Genomic DNA, 19,243 nt, shown 5'->3' with positions numbered 1-19,243 from the left:
GTCCTAGTATGATAGAGTCCTTCTTTCTAAGGCTCTCTCTCGTAGAGCGGAGTGGAGAGTTATTTTTGGGGTCGGACTCTTATTAAGGTAAGAGTCCATGTAGAGTGTGATTACGTGTTGTCTTGGGATCGTGGCTCGGTCCTTATCCCGTGATTCTCGGGATGTCTTGACGGGCCCGGAGATCCCTTGGTGCTATAGGGAGCCTCAATGGAGGAGGGCTCGGCCTACGAGGTCGGCCGTGGGGTCGGCCATGGAGGTCGGCCCGAGAGGAGGAGTTGGTCTCGGCCATGAGGTCGGCTAGGAGTCCCTGGCGACCCGTATAATCTCGGCCTCGCCATCCGGCCGCCGCTCAAATCGAGCTTTGTCGGGTGACTTATCGGATATGGGGTCGGCCCAATTTCCCTCGCTCGGCCAACTTTCGGTTCTCGGATTGAGGTCGGGTCGGCCACGTGGCAGCCTCTGATAGGTGGGGTGTTTTATGCCTCATCACAAGGGGCGATAAAAATCCTTCATGGAAGGGAGAGAATGGAGGGAAAATCTGAGATTTAATCTTTTGAGGTTAAAATTTGGTTTTGCAATAGTGAACATTAGATTGGAATAAGTCACGTGTCGAAATTTATCCACGAAAATTAAGGTTTCACAATCTAGATAATGCTATATAGCATACGAATGGGATAAGATTGGAGGGATACTTTCCACAATCGGGAACGGAATCGGTCATTAGGGATTCTGATCCGAACAGGTGCTCAAGAACTAGAATCGGTCTTCAGTTGAAAAAAAACAAGGAATTTTTAGGGTTTTTGATATTGTGTCAAATCTCTCTTTTATTTTCAACTTCCGCCACCACCGGAATCAATTGATACATTCGGTTTAGTAGCAGAGGGTCAAGGATGCTGTTTCTCGAGGTCCCTTCTTCTTCTTCAAAGCCGTGAAAGGCGTGATGGATTTCAGGGCTTTTGGCATTTAGGTTATCTGGGACTGGGAATACTTCTAAGATTTGAAGATTTTCAGCAGATAGGGAATTGGAGAGTGCAGCTCATTTCCGAGACAGTCAGAGTTACAATGGGAGAGACGGCCACATCTGAGACACAATTGGTAAGCTTCGTACCTCACCAAAAGAGTATGGGATTGGGTAACTGAGAAAATAGGGAGGTCATAGAGTTTCCCCAATTCAGATGGATGGAGAGTGATGATCCAATTGAGAGGGAAGTGGTCCGAATGTGAGCTTCGTCGAAACAGTCCTCTGTTACTGTGAGTAATTGAATCCCCAATGGAAAAAAAAAAAGTCATTCTCTTTTAGGAATTATGATGATGAAGGGGGGTGCCAAGGATAATTGGAGGATAGATTTTTCAGACCACCATTGGCATTTTCAGGAACGGCATCACGATCAGAGATGTTGTAAAATTCAATAGAAAAATGTCCTCTCTCATGTTCAATGACTTGGGCTGTCGATGATAGCTAGATGAGTGGTTGATGAGCCGCTTCGTAGACATGGTGGAAAAAGGGGGGGGGGGGTGAGGCTGTGGGGGAGAAGGGTTAGCAACAAGCTTCAAAGTACGGGTAGGAGATGAGGTGATGACAAGCTCCCAAAAGGGAAAGAGGAAGTCTTGGTTTTGAGGGAAGCGAAATCAGAGGCAGGTAAGGAAAGAGATACACAGGGATACACGACGCCACTAGAGAGGGAGGGAGAGGGGCATTCTCATCAACCTTGTGTTGCACCTCCTTACTAAGTAATCATCTCATCCTCGTTTTATTTTTTGGGTAAAGAATCATCTCATCCACTTAAGACTACAACACTACTGCATGGAGGCTGTTAATAAGGATGTCAAATTAGAACTGGAACCGAAACCTGGATTGAATAATCCGAACTGAACTGAACCAAATATATTCGGTTATGAAATATGGCTTTTAAATTTGGCCAAGGCAGTCCTTTTCCTCGATATCCAATGAACTGATTTGCTAAATCAGCTTTCCACGAGGCAGAACATACTATGCCCCTCTTGATGTGTGGCCGTCTACTGTATCTTTTTAACTAAAATGAGAAAATAAAAAACGTTGCCTTGGTGTAAGTAAAGACAACTTACATTCTGAACTTCATTCTATTTTTGGGATGGAAGAGTAAATGTGCCTTGCAGTAAGGATAACTAACAGGTTAACTTCATTCTATTTTTGAGATGAGAGAGTAAATGTCATTTAATGCATAGTAATTAGTACACATTCACAGACTATTTATACAGCTACCTCTTGCTTGGACTGCTGCACTAAGTCTTTGGGCTCTCGCGGATCATGGTTGGCCTAAAGGATCCCAAGATGGAAACTATTTTTGTTCTCTTAATGATATATTTGGTGTTGTGCAGATATATTTGGTGTTGTGCAAGAATGGAGTGGAAGGAGATGGAAGGCTTTCTAGAAAACATGAAGATAAAGACCTGGATTTGGAGATGCAACTCAAGCTTCTTAACAAGCCAGCAGTGAAGTCCATCAAGGTATGTCCTTGCAAAGGATTTCAACTTATGTTGTTCTAAACCTGTCTTTAAATGAATAATTTGGTGTAACCAAGGGTGGTGACAATAAGTCATTAACATCCTATTGGGCGCACAAGAGACAAAACCCATTCCCATTCCTATATAAGACAAAACCAATTAATGATGATAATTTTTTCATTACCCAAAATACCCCTTATTGTAGAGGTTCTGAGCCGACGGGAATCCGTCAGGCTCGGTGTAAAAAAACAAAGTTACACCAAGCAAGGCCTGTCTTTAAATTGTGTCTCTCTTTTTTTTTTTCTCCATAGTTCCAAGCTGGTTGTACACATTTTTGCTAAATGAATCACATAGCTAAGAGATCTAAAAGTTGGAGATCATGATGGTTCATGGTTTCAAAACTCGAAATCGAATAATTGATTCAAATCAGAATCGACCATTCTTGATCCCTATTACGTTCGATTCTTGCAACCCTCTTTTGAATTGGTCATGAATACTCTTCGATCCTCATTTTTGGATATTTTCCTCGTCTTTAGTGATTGACATATCAGAAAATCAAGAAACTTTCCTTTTGTAGAAAATCTTAGTGTTTTGAAGACAAAAAATAAAAAAATCATATATTTTGGGAAATCCTTACTTCCTCTTCATGGTCCCAATTTCCAGGGCTCAAGCCAATTCACGCCGATTCCGACCTGAATCCAATCAGAATCAATGGAAGCCAATTATGGGTTTTAAACCTTGTGATGGTTATCTGGTTCTATAAAGCCGAGTTTGGAATTGATGTTAGGGCTATCCTGAATTTGGTCTTGGACTCTGAGAAATTCTAGGGTTGAGTCAGATACTTGTGATCCCTATACTTTGTAGAATTGATCTTGAATTCTATTGTTGAACAGATCTAACCATATCTTTTGACTCAAGCATCTGACTCAACCCTAGAATTTCTCATATAGGGTGGATTCAATGTCATTGTGAATCCGTTTTTTTTTTTCTTTTTCAATTTTGGTTCTGTTTTTTATTTTTCCAATTCAACATCTCGGTTTGGTTCGGTCTTAGAAGAAATACAAACAAAAAATAAGACGGTTCTGTTTTCTTTTTCTCGTATACAACACCGCGGTTTGGTCCGGTCGTAAACATTTCAAAGCCAGAATTGAAGCAAATGCTGAGCTAGCTTGGCCAGTGACAGCTCACAGCTGTAATGATCCGTGGCCTGAACTGGGATGGTTTACCAATGGTGCTTGGACCATGTGGTGGTGGATTCCATTTTCAAATAAACACAATGTTCCAGACTCCAGAGTCAGTGAAGCTTATAGTGTGACCTGATCAAAACACTTTCCTTTTCTACCTGAAAACAAGAAATTTGCATGTATGTTCTGTGCAGACTAAATATGGAGATATTTATGATTGTGTGGATATCACGAAGCAATCAGCATTTGATCACCCCTTACTCAGAAATCATACCATTCAGGTATCATGTTTGATTCTCTTATAATCCATTTGCCATTATTTCTGTTTGATTCATCAAATTAGATATCTTCATTACTTACTTTGATATTCCTCTTCAATAATATGTCTTCCTGGTTGCCTGGTTGGTTCATGAAATCTCCCTTGTTGTTTGTTGTATGCGTGTTTAATAAGTGCATTCTGGCTTCTAAGTTTTGAGGCTTTTTGTTAGAGCAATTAGCGTTCCAGTGTTATTCAGCTGTAGCCTCTCTGCTCTGTTTTGTTAGAAGTTTTCTAATGTGTCCGGTTGCCCACCAGTATTAGCACACACCCTACTATTTTGTCTTGGGTTCAATAAGGAAATCTCTATACAAAGAAAGTGTCCTAACTTGTGCACTAAGTATATTGTGTGTGTGTGTATTGAAAGATTACGGTAGATACCATCCTTGATGGTAAGGTTATATATGTGGCTGTTCTTTACCCTAGCAGCAACATTGCAATTACAATGATCTCATCACTCTTGCAATTCGGGTTGTGTAGGGGAGAAACTCCAGTTCCGTTTGACTTGTCGGTTATCATCTTGATGATTTAATTAATTTATCATGGTTATCATGTTTTTCAATATATATTGATATTGGGATTACAATCTGACATTTTTTATATTGAGTCTGCTAGTTTTTTGTCACAGTAAAGAGCATTGATGGATTCAATTTCTTCTGTTATGGATAATATTTTGGTGGAAATTGACTTTAAAGTTTTGGTGGATCTTGTGCCTGGTATTTCTACTTCTCCTTGGACCGCTGGAAGGTGGTTGAAGAGGATTATAGACTACAGATGTTAGTGTCACACCCCTATCCCGACAAGGGATAAAATACAATATCAGGGTATGATTGGGGTGACACGCGTCATCCCACCTCACCGCCAGGATCTCGATGCAGTGGCCAACTCACAGTCATAAACCAATATTACAATATAATAATATCAGAGTGCGAAAGACAAATGAATATTACATTCCAAGATAGGTCAGAGTTTGCGGAAGCGTAAAAGAAATAACTATAAGATGTTCATTGGCTAATGATAATAAGTAACATAGTTACAAAATTCCTATGACCATCAAGTAGCTACAAAAAAGGTAAAACATAAAAGTTTATACAAAACACAATGCTCAAAATAATAAAACGGGAACGATCCCAAGTAACAGTATAGCCCGTAGGCACAATCATCATGGGCAACCATCGCCATGATCCTTAGTCACGGTCTCTGGCTCCACAGTATCATCTGCATCCAAATCTAAAAAGAATGTGTACACGGGGGTTAGCTCCACCGAGCTAGTGAGAGAGAAAAGGGGATGCACAATCACACAATCACAAATAGTTCATGGTGCATGCCATTATTAATTCATTTACCACCTAACACACAATGCTAAGTCAATGGGTATATGCTACTGCAATAACTCGGGAAGACACTGTGGATCCTTCCATTCTCACCACAATGCAACCTCAATTATTACTATGGAGCCCGCCACCGGTCGTAGTCATCACCACCCGCAGGCGGACCACGATAACCATTACTACCCCGCCTGGCCTCTCTAACTCTCCACAGCAAGCAGGTGCTCGCTACCCAACACCTAAACCCCTGTTGGTAAGGGTCGTAGCATAGGGAATCGAGCCTAACCACGGATATACTACATAAATCCTATCGTGTTGAGAGGTACATCCGGGTGTGTCAACGTCCCATTCCATCTAACCCCGGTACCAAGACAACACGGCACATACAGGTAAGAATGAGATGCAATATACAATTCCATCGTGATCGGGGTTCCGTGCGCACTTCTGACCGTAACCCAACACAATCCATATCATCCAAATCATCATCATCGAATAAGAATAAATGCAAATATGCAATCATGCTTTAATGATAATGTCACAATATAATTCATAAATGCATGAATAAGCAATAGTAAACAAGCTCAAACAGTCACCCAAACCCACTCACCAATTACTTCAAATGGAATTTGTATAAGCGCAACGATTCCCGCTCAAAATCACCCCATTGCACATATGTTGGCGCCTATGGAAGTGAATAAGAGTGTGAGAGAGTGTAGGGGAGGCCTCATAGAGAAACCCCACAGCCATAAGTTATAAGCCTTAAAACGCATCGGAGGCAACGTCGGACTCAGCAGAGCTTGCCTCCGACCTTGCCTCCGACCTTCCTGCAGGCTCAGGACACATCGGAGGCAAACATCGGACTCACGCAGTCTTGCCTCCGACCTTGCCTCCGACCTTCCCTGCAGGCTCAGGACACATCGGAGGCAAACATCGGACTCACGCAGTCTTGCCTCCGATGCAACCCAAGTGTGATTTCAAGGTCTTTAAAAGCCCAGGGTTGTCCCATTTGGTTCTCTAAGCCTCAAGGGACTAGGGAGGGGGTGTCTTGGAGTCTATTTGGGTCTTAGAAACACCAAACATCCAAAGATTTAAGGGGGTTTAAAGGATCAAAAGCTTAAAATCCAGATTTGGGGTTTTCTTTGGTGGTTGAAGATTTAGAATCAAATAGATTCAGCAAGAGGTCAAATAGAGGTCTTTATAGGATTGTAATGAAAATGGGATAGCATCCTACAAGGGGAAACTACACATGGCTTGAGCTAACCCTTTGGGTTTCCAAACAAAGAAATCCCCATCTTGGGGTTGCTACCAAAGAACCACCCAAGCTCAAACGAGCAAGGGGGAAAGAGAGAAAAAGGGGGGAAAGGGGCACTTGGCTTACCTGGTCTGAGATACACAAGATGTGCCCTCTTTAAAGCTCCAAACCCAGCAGCCGTTTCCTTCTTCTTCTTCCCTTCCTTCTCCTTCTTCTCCTCCTTGCCGCCTCCTCTCTTCAAAGCTCTCCTCTCCTTTCACGATTAGGTTAGGAAAGAAAAAAGAAAGAAAGACTAAGGAATATTCTTACCCCTCTCTCTCATATAGAAAATCACTTTTAATGGCCTGTTTGGATAAGGCCTCATAAGTGTAGGCTAGGGTCTGTTTGGATAGGGTCAAACAACCATCCATTCCTACACAAGCTTTAAAAATCCTAACTTGGGCCCCAAGGCCCACATAAGGTCAAGTTAATAAAAAGGGGTAAGGGTAGGGTCAAACATGGCAGGACACCAATAGTACCTTAGCCACAGGGTCTCACCCACAAGGGTCCTTGTCAGCAGCATTGGATGCAGGGTCGGAGGCAACCAGTAACCTTGCCTCCGATGCGAGTAGGAAGGTGGTTCCCACCATAAGAGGTCAGGGCCTTTGGACCACACTTCGAGGGCTTTGAGAGGGCAGTAAGCACACAACAAATTTGGTCAACTACTTACCCCTGACATGTCAAGGTGCAACCTCCGTGGTCCCGACTAGTTTCCACAGGCAAACTCGTACTATGGTCAATTATTTTATAGCTGGGTTTGACCACCAGTGAGAACAACTCACCAGCATATGTGGCAGTGATAACTACACGTCACGGGGAAGAATTAATAATTAATTATACTCCCGGGGTGCGGGTATAACAGTTAGTGTCCTTTGAAGTGTGACATGGTGCTCCTTGAGGCCAATTTTGTGGCAGAGTGCCTCGCGAGGAATGCTTGTGACTGCTTAAAGTTCAGTTTTCTGCTCGTTTGATGCTTTGCCTTTTCGTTCTTGAGGACAGGTTAGGTTTGGTGCATTCAGAGGCAAGTAATTATTGTATTCTGGGTTTGATTTTATGTGATTTCTCCTTGGTGCTGGGTTTCAGGATTAAGCTGGATATAATGCTATATTCAATTGGATTCACCATTAAGGTTTAAAACAAATGTTAGAATCATAAGAGCAGATTCTGGTTGAGGAGTCTCAAACTTCTGGATTCACCTCTAGCTGTAGATATGTGTTAAATGGGTTTGGCACACGTGTGTTTCTGTATCTGCTCATCATCTCTGGTTACCAAAACTGATCCCTTGATTCCCAAGGAGTGCAGTATTTCAATTTCTTGCTTTACATGGTTTGATGATGTTGAAACAGCAGGAGTTTGTTCATCCACCCCCCCTTGCATGAGTTCTGGTATAGGGTGCTTGGATTCATCATCTTAGCTTGGGTAATTCCTAGGGTCTTGCCAGCTTGTCTAATTCTGACACCTTCTTGGCATCAATCCAAAAGATAAAGAAATATGGTCTTCCATCCTAGCTGTTTTATGGATTTCGGTTGGAAATTAAATGGATCCAGAATTTGAGGTATATGTCCAACCACCGTAATTGTTATCAATTGGGTGCCAATCTTTAAGTTCATATATCTGTCTAGCTTCGGTTTACATACTAATTGGTTCCTTAGGATGCTCTCTTCTTTCTACAGGTCTGTGTAGTATAGTGGGGTGTGCCACACATTTTGATTAGAGCTTTCTTCCCCCCATGTTAAAGCATATCTTATAGAATTTTGGTGGCTGCATTTTCAACACTAGAAGCTTCTTCATAATTGTGTTGTAATATGGGTTCAAGGGTAGTTTTGTCCTATCAGACCATATCAACCGTACCCGATTTCTTTCCATACCTGTCGTTGCTTGGGTATCAAGTTCACAATCTCATGCAATCCCATGCAATCCTCTATGTTATCTCTCTCAATCTTCCATGTATAGTGTGACACAATATTGTAATCCTTTATTTCTGGTATGTGTATTATAGGTGATTGAGTTTCCAACATGTGGATTCCTTCACCTATATATACACTCATTATTGCCATTCAAATGTAATGAATCATCACATAAAATCATAACCTATTATGGTATCATGAGCCTCTAGCTCCACCGAGCAAGAGAACCCATCTCCCTTCTTTTTTTTTTTTCTTCTCCATATCCTAACCCCCAACGTCCTCTCTACCTTGGACGAAATGGGTTTCCCTCCCTCCACCCCCACCTCTTCCTCTACTTCTTCCACTATTCCACCTATACCTAGCCTATCTCAAATACTTTCTATCAAACTTTCTTCTAAAAATTTTATTTATTGGAAGACACAAATTGTTCTTTATCTAAAAGGCCAGCGATTCTATGGCTATGTCACTGGTTCCAATCCCTGCCCCAAGGATGCATTGCAGGTTGAACAATGGGAAGAAAAAGACTCCTTAATCATGAGCATACTCATTTCCTCTCTCTCTGATGAAGCCATGTCCCTTGCAGTCGGACGTGAGACAAGTAAGGAGCTTTGGGACGTCCTTCATGCTGCCTATAGTAATGCCTCCACCCCACGCATTTTGGCAATCAATGCTGCCTTTCAACAGCTAGTTCAAAAACCTGAAGAACCAATCACTCAATTTCTAAGCCGGGCCAAAGCTCTTTCTGATGAACTGGGGGCTGCCGGCAAACCCCTCCCCACGGAGGACCTTAATTTACACATCTTTTGTGCTCTACGTGCCGAGTTTCAGCTTCTTGTTCCAACAATGATGGATCGCAAGGACCCAATCAGTTATACCGATTTGCATGGCCTTCTTGTTAGCCATGAGTACCTGCTCTAATCGCGCTAAGCCGTTGTTGATCCTGCTGCCAATGCTACTGCCAATGTCTCACAATACAAAAGCAATCCCCCTAACCAGCCCCAAGGTCGTGGCCCAAGTGGCTTTGGCTGATCTAATGCCTTTGCACATAGTCCCTGTACTATTTGTGGTCGTACAAATCATTAGGCCGCCACATGTTATTACAAGAATAAGGTCATTGGCCAACAGCCTGAGCAAACACCCTCTCCATCTGCCTATATTGCCATGAACAACACTCCCTCATTGCTGCCCACCCCACAACCTTACCTACATCAGCCACCAGCCCAACCGTCCCATCTACCCCACCATGGCCATTACCCCCCACCCGCTACCAACTCCAGTATAGCCTCTTGGATTCCGATCTTTGGGGCAACTCATCATCACGACACTTGATTTGCGGTCTCTCTCATCATATCTTGTCTCTACAATGGTAAGCACGGTTGGTTGGTTGGTGATGGTAAATCTATTCCCATCTCTTATGTTGGACACACTTCTATTCCCTCCTCTTTTGGTTCTTTATCTCTTTCTGATGTTTTACATGTACCATCGCTTTCTAATTCTTTACTTTCTGTTAATAAGTTTGCTTCTGAAAATAACGTTTTCTTTGAATTTCATGCTACTCACTTTCATGTGAAGGATCCGACGTCCAATCGCATACTGCTTACGGGGCCTAGCAAAGACGGTCTCTACCACCTGCCATCTTCACATCCTCCCTCCACCAATGTTGCTCAGTTCTCATCTTATGATCGCTGGCACCAATGTCGAGGTCATCCTCATGATCGTTCACTGCATTTTATGGTTCCTGATGTCAAGATCCCATCGTCTGCGCATTTGTGTCCTGCTTGTCAAATAGGCAAATCAAGCCGTTTGACGCTTCGTGAATCAAACCATCGTAGTAGTTCTGCTTTATCTTTAATTTTTAGTGATATTTGGGGGCCTTCTCCCACTATTTCTTCTAATGGACATCGATACTTTATAATTTTTGTGGACGGTTTTACTCGGTATATTTAGTTTTATCCTCTTAAGGCCAAATCTGATGAAGGGGTAGGGGATGGGAAGGGTGTCGGACTAGGTGAGGGGGACATGGGATCAGCTTGAGGGATGGGGGTATGAGGTATGGGTGTCTGTTGGGGGTTAGGGGTGGGGGGATGGATAGTAGGGACCGGTGGATCGGGTAAGATAGTGAGGGGTAAGGAAGCCCATGTGGGTGTGGGGGATATGGGAAGGAGGTTTGATTGGGATTCACTAAAGGGAAATTTAAGCTCATCAAACCGTACATGACGTGCAATATAAATGCGATGTGATGCAAGGTGCATGCAACGGTAGCCATGGTGATGGGAACTATACCCAAAAAAACGCAAGGAGCGGAACGTGGATCCATTTTGCGATTATTATAAGGACGAAGAAAAGGAAAACAGAGACACCCGAAAACCTTAAATAAGAAAACTGTAATCGGGTGGATGGGAGGAGAGAAGCTGATAGAGGGAAAGATTCCCAAGAGTGGGAGTGGGCATTCTGTTTATTAAGTAGACCGCCGTTTCAAAGGCATAATCCCAATAAAGTTGAGGGACTGAGGCATGGTGCATAAGAGCTAGCCCAGTCTCCACAATATGGCGATTACGCCTTTCAATGGTGCCCTATTGTTCATGGGTGTGAGGGCAGGAGATCCGATGGTGAATACCAAGGTTTGCAAAGTAAGAATGAAGAGAGCGGAACTCTCCCCCCCCCCAATCAGTTTGAACATTTTTAATTTTAGTGGAAAATTGACGTTCAACTAAAGCTTGAAATTCCTTAAACACAGTGTGAAGGCATCAGATTTGGCCTTAAGAGGATAAAACCAAATATACCAAGTAAAATCGTCCACAAAAATTATAAAATATCGATGTCCATTAGAAGAAATAGCGGGAGAGGGTCCCCAAATATCACTAAAAATTAAAGATAAAACAGAACTACTACGATGGTTTGATTCACGAAGCGTCAAACGGCTGGATTTCCCTATTTGACAAGCAGGACACAAATGCGCAGACGATGGGATCTTGACATCAGGAACCATAAAATGCAGTGAACGATCATGAGGATGACCTAGACATTGGTGCCAGCGATCATAAGATGAGAACTGAGCAACATTGGTGGAGGGAGGATGTGAAGATGGCAGGTGGTAGAGACCGTCTTTGCTAGGCCCCGTAAGCAGTATGCGATTGGACGTCGGATCCTTCACATGAAAGTGAGTAGCATGAAATTCAAAGAAAACATTATTTTCAGAAGCAAACTTATTAACAGAAAGTAAAGAATTAGAAAGCGATGGTACATGTAAAACATCAGAAAGAGATAAAGAACCAAAAGAGGAGGGAATAGAAGTGTGTCCAACATAAGAGATGGGAATAGATTTACCATCACCAACCAACCAACCGTGCTTACCATTGTAGACAGCATATGATGAGAGAGACTGCAAATCAAGTGTCGCATGATGAGTTGCCCCAGTATCAGGAATCCAAGAGGCTATACTGGAGTTGGTAGCGGGTGGGGGGTAATGGCCATGGTGGGGTAGATGGGACGGTTGGGCTGGTGGCTGATGTAGGTAAGGTTGTGGGGTGGGCAGCAATGAGGGAGTGTTGTTCATGGCAATATAAGCAGATGGAGAGGGTATTTGCTCAGGCTGTTGGCCAATGACCTTATTCTTGTAATAACATGTGGCGGCCTGATGATTTGTACGACCACAAATAGTACAGGGACTATGTGCAAAGGCATTAGATCGGCCAAAGCCACTTGGGCCACGACTCCTGCCCCGCCCATGACCACCAGGAGTGCCACGACCTTAGGGCTGGTTAGGGGGATTGCTTTTGTATTGTGATACATTGGCATTGGTAGCAGGGTCAACAATGGCTTGGCGCAATTGGAGCAGGTACGCATGGCTAACAAGAAGGCCATGCAAATCGGTATAACTGATTGGGTCCTTGCGATCCATCATTGTTGGAACAAGAGGCTGAAACTCGGCATGTAGAGCATGAAAGATGTGTAAATTAAGGTCCTTCGTGGGGAGGGGTTTGCCGGCAGCCCCCAGTTCATTAGAAAGAGCTTTGGCCTGACTTAGAAATTGAGTGACTGTTTCTTCAGGTTTTTGAACTAGCTGTTGAAGGGCAGCATTGATTACCAAAATGTGTGGGGTGGAGGCATTGCTATAGGCAGCATGAAGGACGTCCTAAAGCTCCTTACTTGTCTCACATCCGACTGCAAGGGACATGGCTTCATCAGAGAGAGAGGAAATGAGTATGCTCATGATTAGGGAGTCTTTTTCTTCCCATTATTCAACCTGCGATGCATCCTTGTGGCAGGGATTGGAACCAGTGACATAGCCATAGAATCGCTGGCCTTTTAGATAAGGAACAATTTGTGTCTTCCAATAAACAAAATTTTTAGAAGAAAGTTTAATAGAAAGTATTTGAGATAGGCTAGGTGTAAGTGGAATAGGGGAAGAAGTAGAGGAAGAGGTGGGGGTTGAAGGAGGGGAGCCCATTTCGTCCAAGGTAGAGAGGATGTTGGGGGTTAGGATATGGAGAAGGAGAAAAAAAAGGGAGATGGGTTCTCTTGCTCGGTGGAGCTAGAGGCTCATGATACCATAATAGGTTATGATTTTATGTGATGATTCATTACATTTGAATGGCAATAATGAGTGTATATATAGGTGAAGGAATCCACATGTTGGAAACTCAATCACCTATAATACACATACCAGAAATAAATGATCACAATATTGTGTCATACTATACATGGAAGATTGAGAGAGATAACATAGAGGATTGCATGGGATTGTGAACTTGATACCCAAGCAACGACAGGTATGGAAAGAAATCGGGTACGGTTGACATGGTCTGTTACACCCCCTCAAGATGAAGATGTAAGTGGGCGAATCTTCAGCTTGTCCCTAAGAAAAGTGAATCTCGCCGTACCGAGACCTTTGGTTAAGATATTAGCAATCTGATCTTTAGTAGAAATAAATCGGACCTGAAGACTACCAAGGACACCTATTCAAAGGTCGGTAATGCTGCCCAATGTTATGAACCCTGCCAAAAAATACATGCTACCAAACAACAAGAGTTATCTCTTTCCCAATATTATTCCAAGCTGTGTAGCATGTGGCAACAGTTGTATTTATGGACCCTTTACCGCTCTACCTGTGATGTTGATGCTACTGCCTTTAAAAAATGGGAAGATGTTCTCCGTGACTTCGATTTCCTTGTTGGCCTCAACGTTGAGTTTGATCAGATTCGGGCTCATGTCCTGAATCGTGAACCTTCTCCTACACTTGATTGAGTAGGCTTATGCCATGATGCAGTCAGAGGACAGCCGTCGCAATGCTATGGTTCACCTTTTTACCCAGGAACGATCAGCCTTTTTCTCTAGTCCACAGAGTAAGGGTGTCAAACGGTGCGGTTCCGGTTCGGTGCACATTTTGCAAGGTAGAAATCAAAACCGCACCGGATAAGAATCACCCAAAATCAGAATCATTTTAAATGCGGTGCGGTTTTAGCGGTTTCTATTCGGTTTTCGTTATCCGGTTTACATGCGGTTTTGTAATACCGGTTTCACCTTTGTACCCTTTCATTTTATTTTCCATATCCTTGTTATGCGGGAGAAATTATATTGTTTCATACACATCTAACTCTAGGCAAAGTTCACTTAGACATGCTAAGTGCAATGATAATTTTAAGTGATTACTCAAGGCCGCAAAGTACCACAGGGGAAACCAACCTGAGTACATCACCAATCCATACCCCACTCAATTCATTAATAAAGTCCACCATGACATGCTCGTACTAAAATCTTCCGTCCCGTCATGAATTTGGCACTCAAAGTGAAATTAAAAAAAATCTCAATAAGGTGTCCTAATATTTTAGAGTGCTTAACCCCATTCTTAAACAAATAAGAATATTCCTAATTTTGGTTTTATATCCGGTTTCTATTCGGTTAACCGATGGTTTTTCGGTTTTGAATTGAACCAAACCGGTATGAAATCAGGATCGCATCGTTTTTATACGGTGTGGTTCGGTTCGATCATAAACGGTTGGTTCCGGTTCCATTTTGACATCCTTACCACAGAGTTCATCTCATGGGGGGCTTTCTTGTGGTACTGGTGATCGTTCCACTCCTGATCGAGTTCCGATGAAGTGTGATTTTTGTGGGAAGGAAAGACATACCAAAGACAAGTGCTGGAAATCACATTGGCGTCCCAATGATACTCGGGGACGTGGGTAGAGTTGTTCTTCTTCAGCCAGAGCAAATCAGACTTCATCTGAGGACACTGCTTCTGATCATTCACTTTCGCAGGAAGATCTCTAGCACCTACGTCGTTTGATGACCCGACTAGACTCATCTTCTTCATCAGCTCCACTGCAGCTTTAGTCCCTTTGATCTATGTTTTTTGATTTTTATTGGATACGGAAAGCTTTGGTCTCACCCAACAATTCCCTAGCTGCTGAAAAAAGTAGTTGACTAGACCAGAATCACAAGCAAGATTCTAAAAGGCACAAGATTCATTAAATAGGTGTGATTTTGGTACTTAAACCTTGCATTGGCAATACCTTAATTCTCAAGTCTAATTCTTTTTAACCACCATAAATTCAACTGTATGTTGTTGTTTCTCATGCCTTTGTTTTGATATTTCAACTACCAACGAAGTTATGTTTTTTTGTCTTACATAATTTTATTTTTTTATCTTATGTGTGCTGAGTAATTTAATTATATGTTTACAGATGAAACGCAGTTCCTTCTCAATAGGGATGATTAACAAAGAATTATTAGAATCTAAACCTTCAAAAATCGGAGTTAAGAGTATTATGTGTCCACCACGGACAGTCTTCATACGGAGGACTCAAAAGGAGGATATAATAAGGGCCAAATCTCAAGTAAGAAGATATCCTGGAATTGGAAATGCCCATCAGCTCAACCAAAAAAGCCCTGGGTATCATGTAAGTCTCTTTATTTAATTATTTCCATTTGAATAGTTTTTTTAATTTGATTTCTTAGATAGATAATTTTTTATAATTCATTGAAACATGTGGAATTGTATGAATGCTGGCTTGTGAACAATGAGTCCACATCCCCTTTATTTATAATAAGAGGGAGAACATTCCAGAATGGATACAATGACCATAATACCCCTATAGTAGAATTACCATTGTACCCATAATATTACAACACTCCCCCTCAAGTTGGTGCATATATATCAAACATGCCCAATTTGCTAATTACAGAAGAAAAAGACTTATAACAAAGACTTTTAGTAAGAACATCAACTAGCTGATCACTGGAATGAACAAACGGGACACATATAACTCCTTGTTCCAGCTTCTCCTTAATGAAGTGCCTATCAACCTCCACATGCTTGGTATGGTCATGTTGAACGGGGTTGTGTGCTATACTAATGGCAGATTTACTGTCACAATAGAGATGCATGGGCAGAGTCATTGGAAGTTGGAGATTTTGTAGAAGACCTTGTAGCCATAGCAACTCACAAACTCCATGTGCCATAGCTCTGAATTCAGCTTCAGCACTTGATCGAGCAACAGCAGACTGTTTCTTGCTCCTCCAAGTGATTAAGTTACCTCCAACAAAGGTGCAGTATCCTGAAGTGGATCTTCTGTCATCAGGACAACCAGCCCAATCAGCATCCGTGTATGCTTTTACTCGAGTATGGATGTGAGGAGAGTATAAAATTCCCTTTCCAGGGGAAGACTTCAAGTATCTCAAGATCCTATAGGCAGCCTCCAAATGAGAAGAGTGAGGGTCATGCATGAATTGTATCGGCTGATACGGGCCGATACAATATGATACCATCGATACCATTGATAAATGGGTTAGTGGGTGCATTAATACGTATCCATACATACCGATACCTTCGATACATTCCATAAAAAAGCCCTTTTAGTGTTTATACATGATACTTGTTATATATTGCTTATTTATATTGTTTTTTGTTCCAAAAGTGTACTGCCATGTGTATCCTAACCATTTTCATGTGTATCTGTTGTGTTCGATACGTATCTTCGATACGATACGATACGATACAATACGATACGTCTCTTAAAATTACCCAAATGATATGATACACGATACCGATACGTTAAACCTTGGTTTTAGCTATAAAATGATTAAATAATTGACTTATAAATTATATCCTTTTCAGTTTGCTACATTTGAACTAAGAAGCTCAAATATGAAGTATTATGGTGCCAAACTATACATCAGCATAGATCAGCCAATGGTTTTTTCAAGCAATCAATTCAGTGAAGCAGTATTATGGGTTGAAAATGGGCCTACAGATCAACTCAACAGTATTCAAGTTGGATGGACAGTAAGTTATCTTAATCAGCAGATTTACTTATGATATATCAGTGTCCTATGATCTACAATTCCATAGTTATACTCATGTGAAGAAAATTTTAATAATTTTAATGTTCAAATTTTTGGTTTTATAGGTAAATCCAAAGTTATTTGGTGATAATAGAACTTGGGTTTTTTCTTATTGGACGGTAAGTTTGAAACCTGCATTGATGTGGAAAACCTTATTGATTATTCTAGGTATCACGTGTCACATATTTGTTTCCTTTGTATTTGAGCAGGCAGATGGATTTCACACGACAGGTTGCTTTAATCTCCTCTGCCCAGGTTTTGTACAAGTCAGCTGTAAAAAGCCCTTAGGTTTTGCTTATCCCTTAATTTCTGTATACAGGGGAAAACAATATGAGGATGAATTTTTTTTGCTCAAGGTACACTATTATAGTTTATCGGTGCACCCTCCTTTGATTTTACAAGTAAATCTTAAGGTCTCCCTTGCATTTTTGTTTAAGGAATCCATCATCCATGAAATATGAAATTTTATCAACATTAGAACGAGGGGAAGGTATTGGTACACGGTAGATTCCGTGCATCAATGCATTCAATAGGGGGTGGGGGGCTTTATGGTCATTTTAGAATTGCCCTAGGTGTTTTATGTTGTGTTGTCCTAGGGGTATTTCTGTCCTTGTACACTGATTGCATTAATTATAAATAGGCATGTGATTGTGTCTCATTTACACAAGTCACAATTTGCAAAGTTATCATGGTATCAAAGCAGGGAGAATCAACCTAGGGTTTCCCACCACCATCGTCTGTCTCTCTCTCTCCTCTTTTCTCTTTTTTTTTTTTTTTTTTTCTTTCCCTAGTGCTGCCACCACCTTCTGCCGCCGTCTCCCTTGCGAGTCTGCGATCCCCTCTCTCTTGGTTTCCCTTCTAGTGTCACCGAGAGGCAAGGGAGTCGCATCCACCTCTCGGTGGTGGTGTTCTCATCACCAAGGGCTTGTTTTCTTGTTGTAAGTAGATATTTTATCCTACTCCTTACATCCCACAAAAATCATATTGCTTGGGGAACCCACATTTTAAGGAGATTGTTATTATGTATTACCATCCACACCTTTTTCCCAATATTACCCTCTTGGATTGGCCTACATAATAATAAAGTGAAACATTATGGTAAGTGATCACTAGTAAATGTGTAGATTAATAAATAGGGGCATTATGATATATTCTCAAAAAATGCATCATATCTTGGCTTTCTATAATAGAAAAGCATTTTGTGACAATGAAAATCCTCAAATAAAGCCATTTTTGTGGTGGGATTGAAGGAATGGTTCTTTTTAATCTTGGGATTCCTGTCTGTTTATAATTTCCTACAATTTTCATTCTACATTTCCATAGTAGTTCTGCTATTTTCAGTTTGAGTTGTACAGTTTTGTTAGTCTCCTCTGTATCTTGTAAACTTGTTCCATTTACCTATACTTTGTCTTCTTACATGGTAGGATTCAAAATCTGGAAATTGGTGGTTTGTTTCGTATATTGATGATAGACAGGAAGAGCCTGTCGGATATTGGCCTTCAACCCTATTCACAACCTTAAGAGACTCTGCATCTATGATAGCATCTGGTGGTGAGGTCTACAGCCCTACAAGTGAATCTAGCCCTACGATGGGAAAGGGTCTTTTACCAATTGGAAACTTAACTATGGCAACTGCTGCAAGAAAGTTACAATTCGTGGATGAGAAAAATTCCCTAGTGGATCCTGATGCTTCTTTATTGAAGTTACAAATGGATAGTCCTGCATGCTATAAGGTGGAATCATTACCTCCTTACAATGAGAATTGGATAAATATTTGGAGGACCAGGTGGTGCATGTGGAATATGATATGTTATTAGTATGGTAGAATAATTTTCTCAAATGTTTCTAGGATTGATGGTTTACAAATTTGAAATGATTGTTTGGAAAAAAGCTGTAGTGTGATTGCTGATTTTCATACATAATTTTGTTTAGGGGCTCTGTTCTCTGTGCCGCAGCGCAGCCTAGGCACATGGGGGTGGGCGCAATGACCACCCTGCTCCCCTGCACATGCTGCCCATGTGCCTGGGCGCAGGCTGCGCTGCGGCACAGAGAACATTCTCCCCTTTGTATATTTACTCGGTAGCCATAAGCTATGTCTCAAGGGAAAAATATTTCACAGTAAGAATCCAACCATATATGAAAAGGTAGTGTCCATGGGAGTCAATTGTGTGATGACTTTCAAATTTTTTTAAGGGGGTGGGGGTGGGGGAGGGGGTGAAAACATATAGAAAATTATATTGGAACTTTAGAAAGTTCACAAAACATTACATTTGAGGCTTTCGGTGGGTCCAACTTATAAAGGACCTTCCATCCATCTCATTGGTCGGATTTGAACAAAAAATAAGCATTTTATATGTGTGAAAAGAACAACTTCAGTTGTGAAAGAT

The 19,243-nt window shown here is 41.7% G+C and overlaps 1 protein-coding gene across 1 annotated transcript; it reads left to right on the top strand.

The window, feature by feature from the left end:
- The first annotated feature begins 1,062 nt into the window (after positions 1-1,062).
- Positions 1,063-18,673, top strand: LOC122651151. Its single transcript, XM_043844472.1, has 8 exons — positions 1,063-1,095; positions 2,359-2,487; positions 3,863-3,949; positions 15,197-15,412; positions 16,630-16,797; positions 16,922-16,975; positions 17,066-17,212; positions 18,281-18,673. Exons 1-8 carry the CDS (start codon positions 1,063-1,065, stop codon positions 18,671-18,673), a joined length of 1,227 nt encoding a protein of 408 aa, XP_043700407.1.
- Positions 18,674-19,243: the final 570 nt, after the last annotated feature.

This window comes from Telopea speciosissima, chromosome 2 (assembly GCF_018873765.1).
Source record: "Telopea speciosissima isolate NSW1024214 ecotype Mountain lineage chromosome 2, Tspe_v1, whole genome shotgun sequence".
In the NCBI taxonomy this organism is placed as follows: domain Eukaryota; kingdom Viridiplantae; phylum Streptophyta; class Magnoliopsida; order Proteales; family Proteaceae; genus Telopea; species Telopea speciosissima.
Note: the sequence above shows the minus strand (reverse complement) of the source record. Positions and strands in the feature narration are given on the sequence as shown.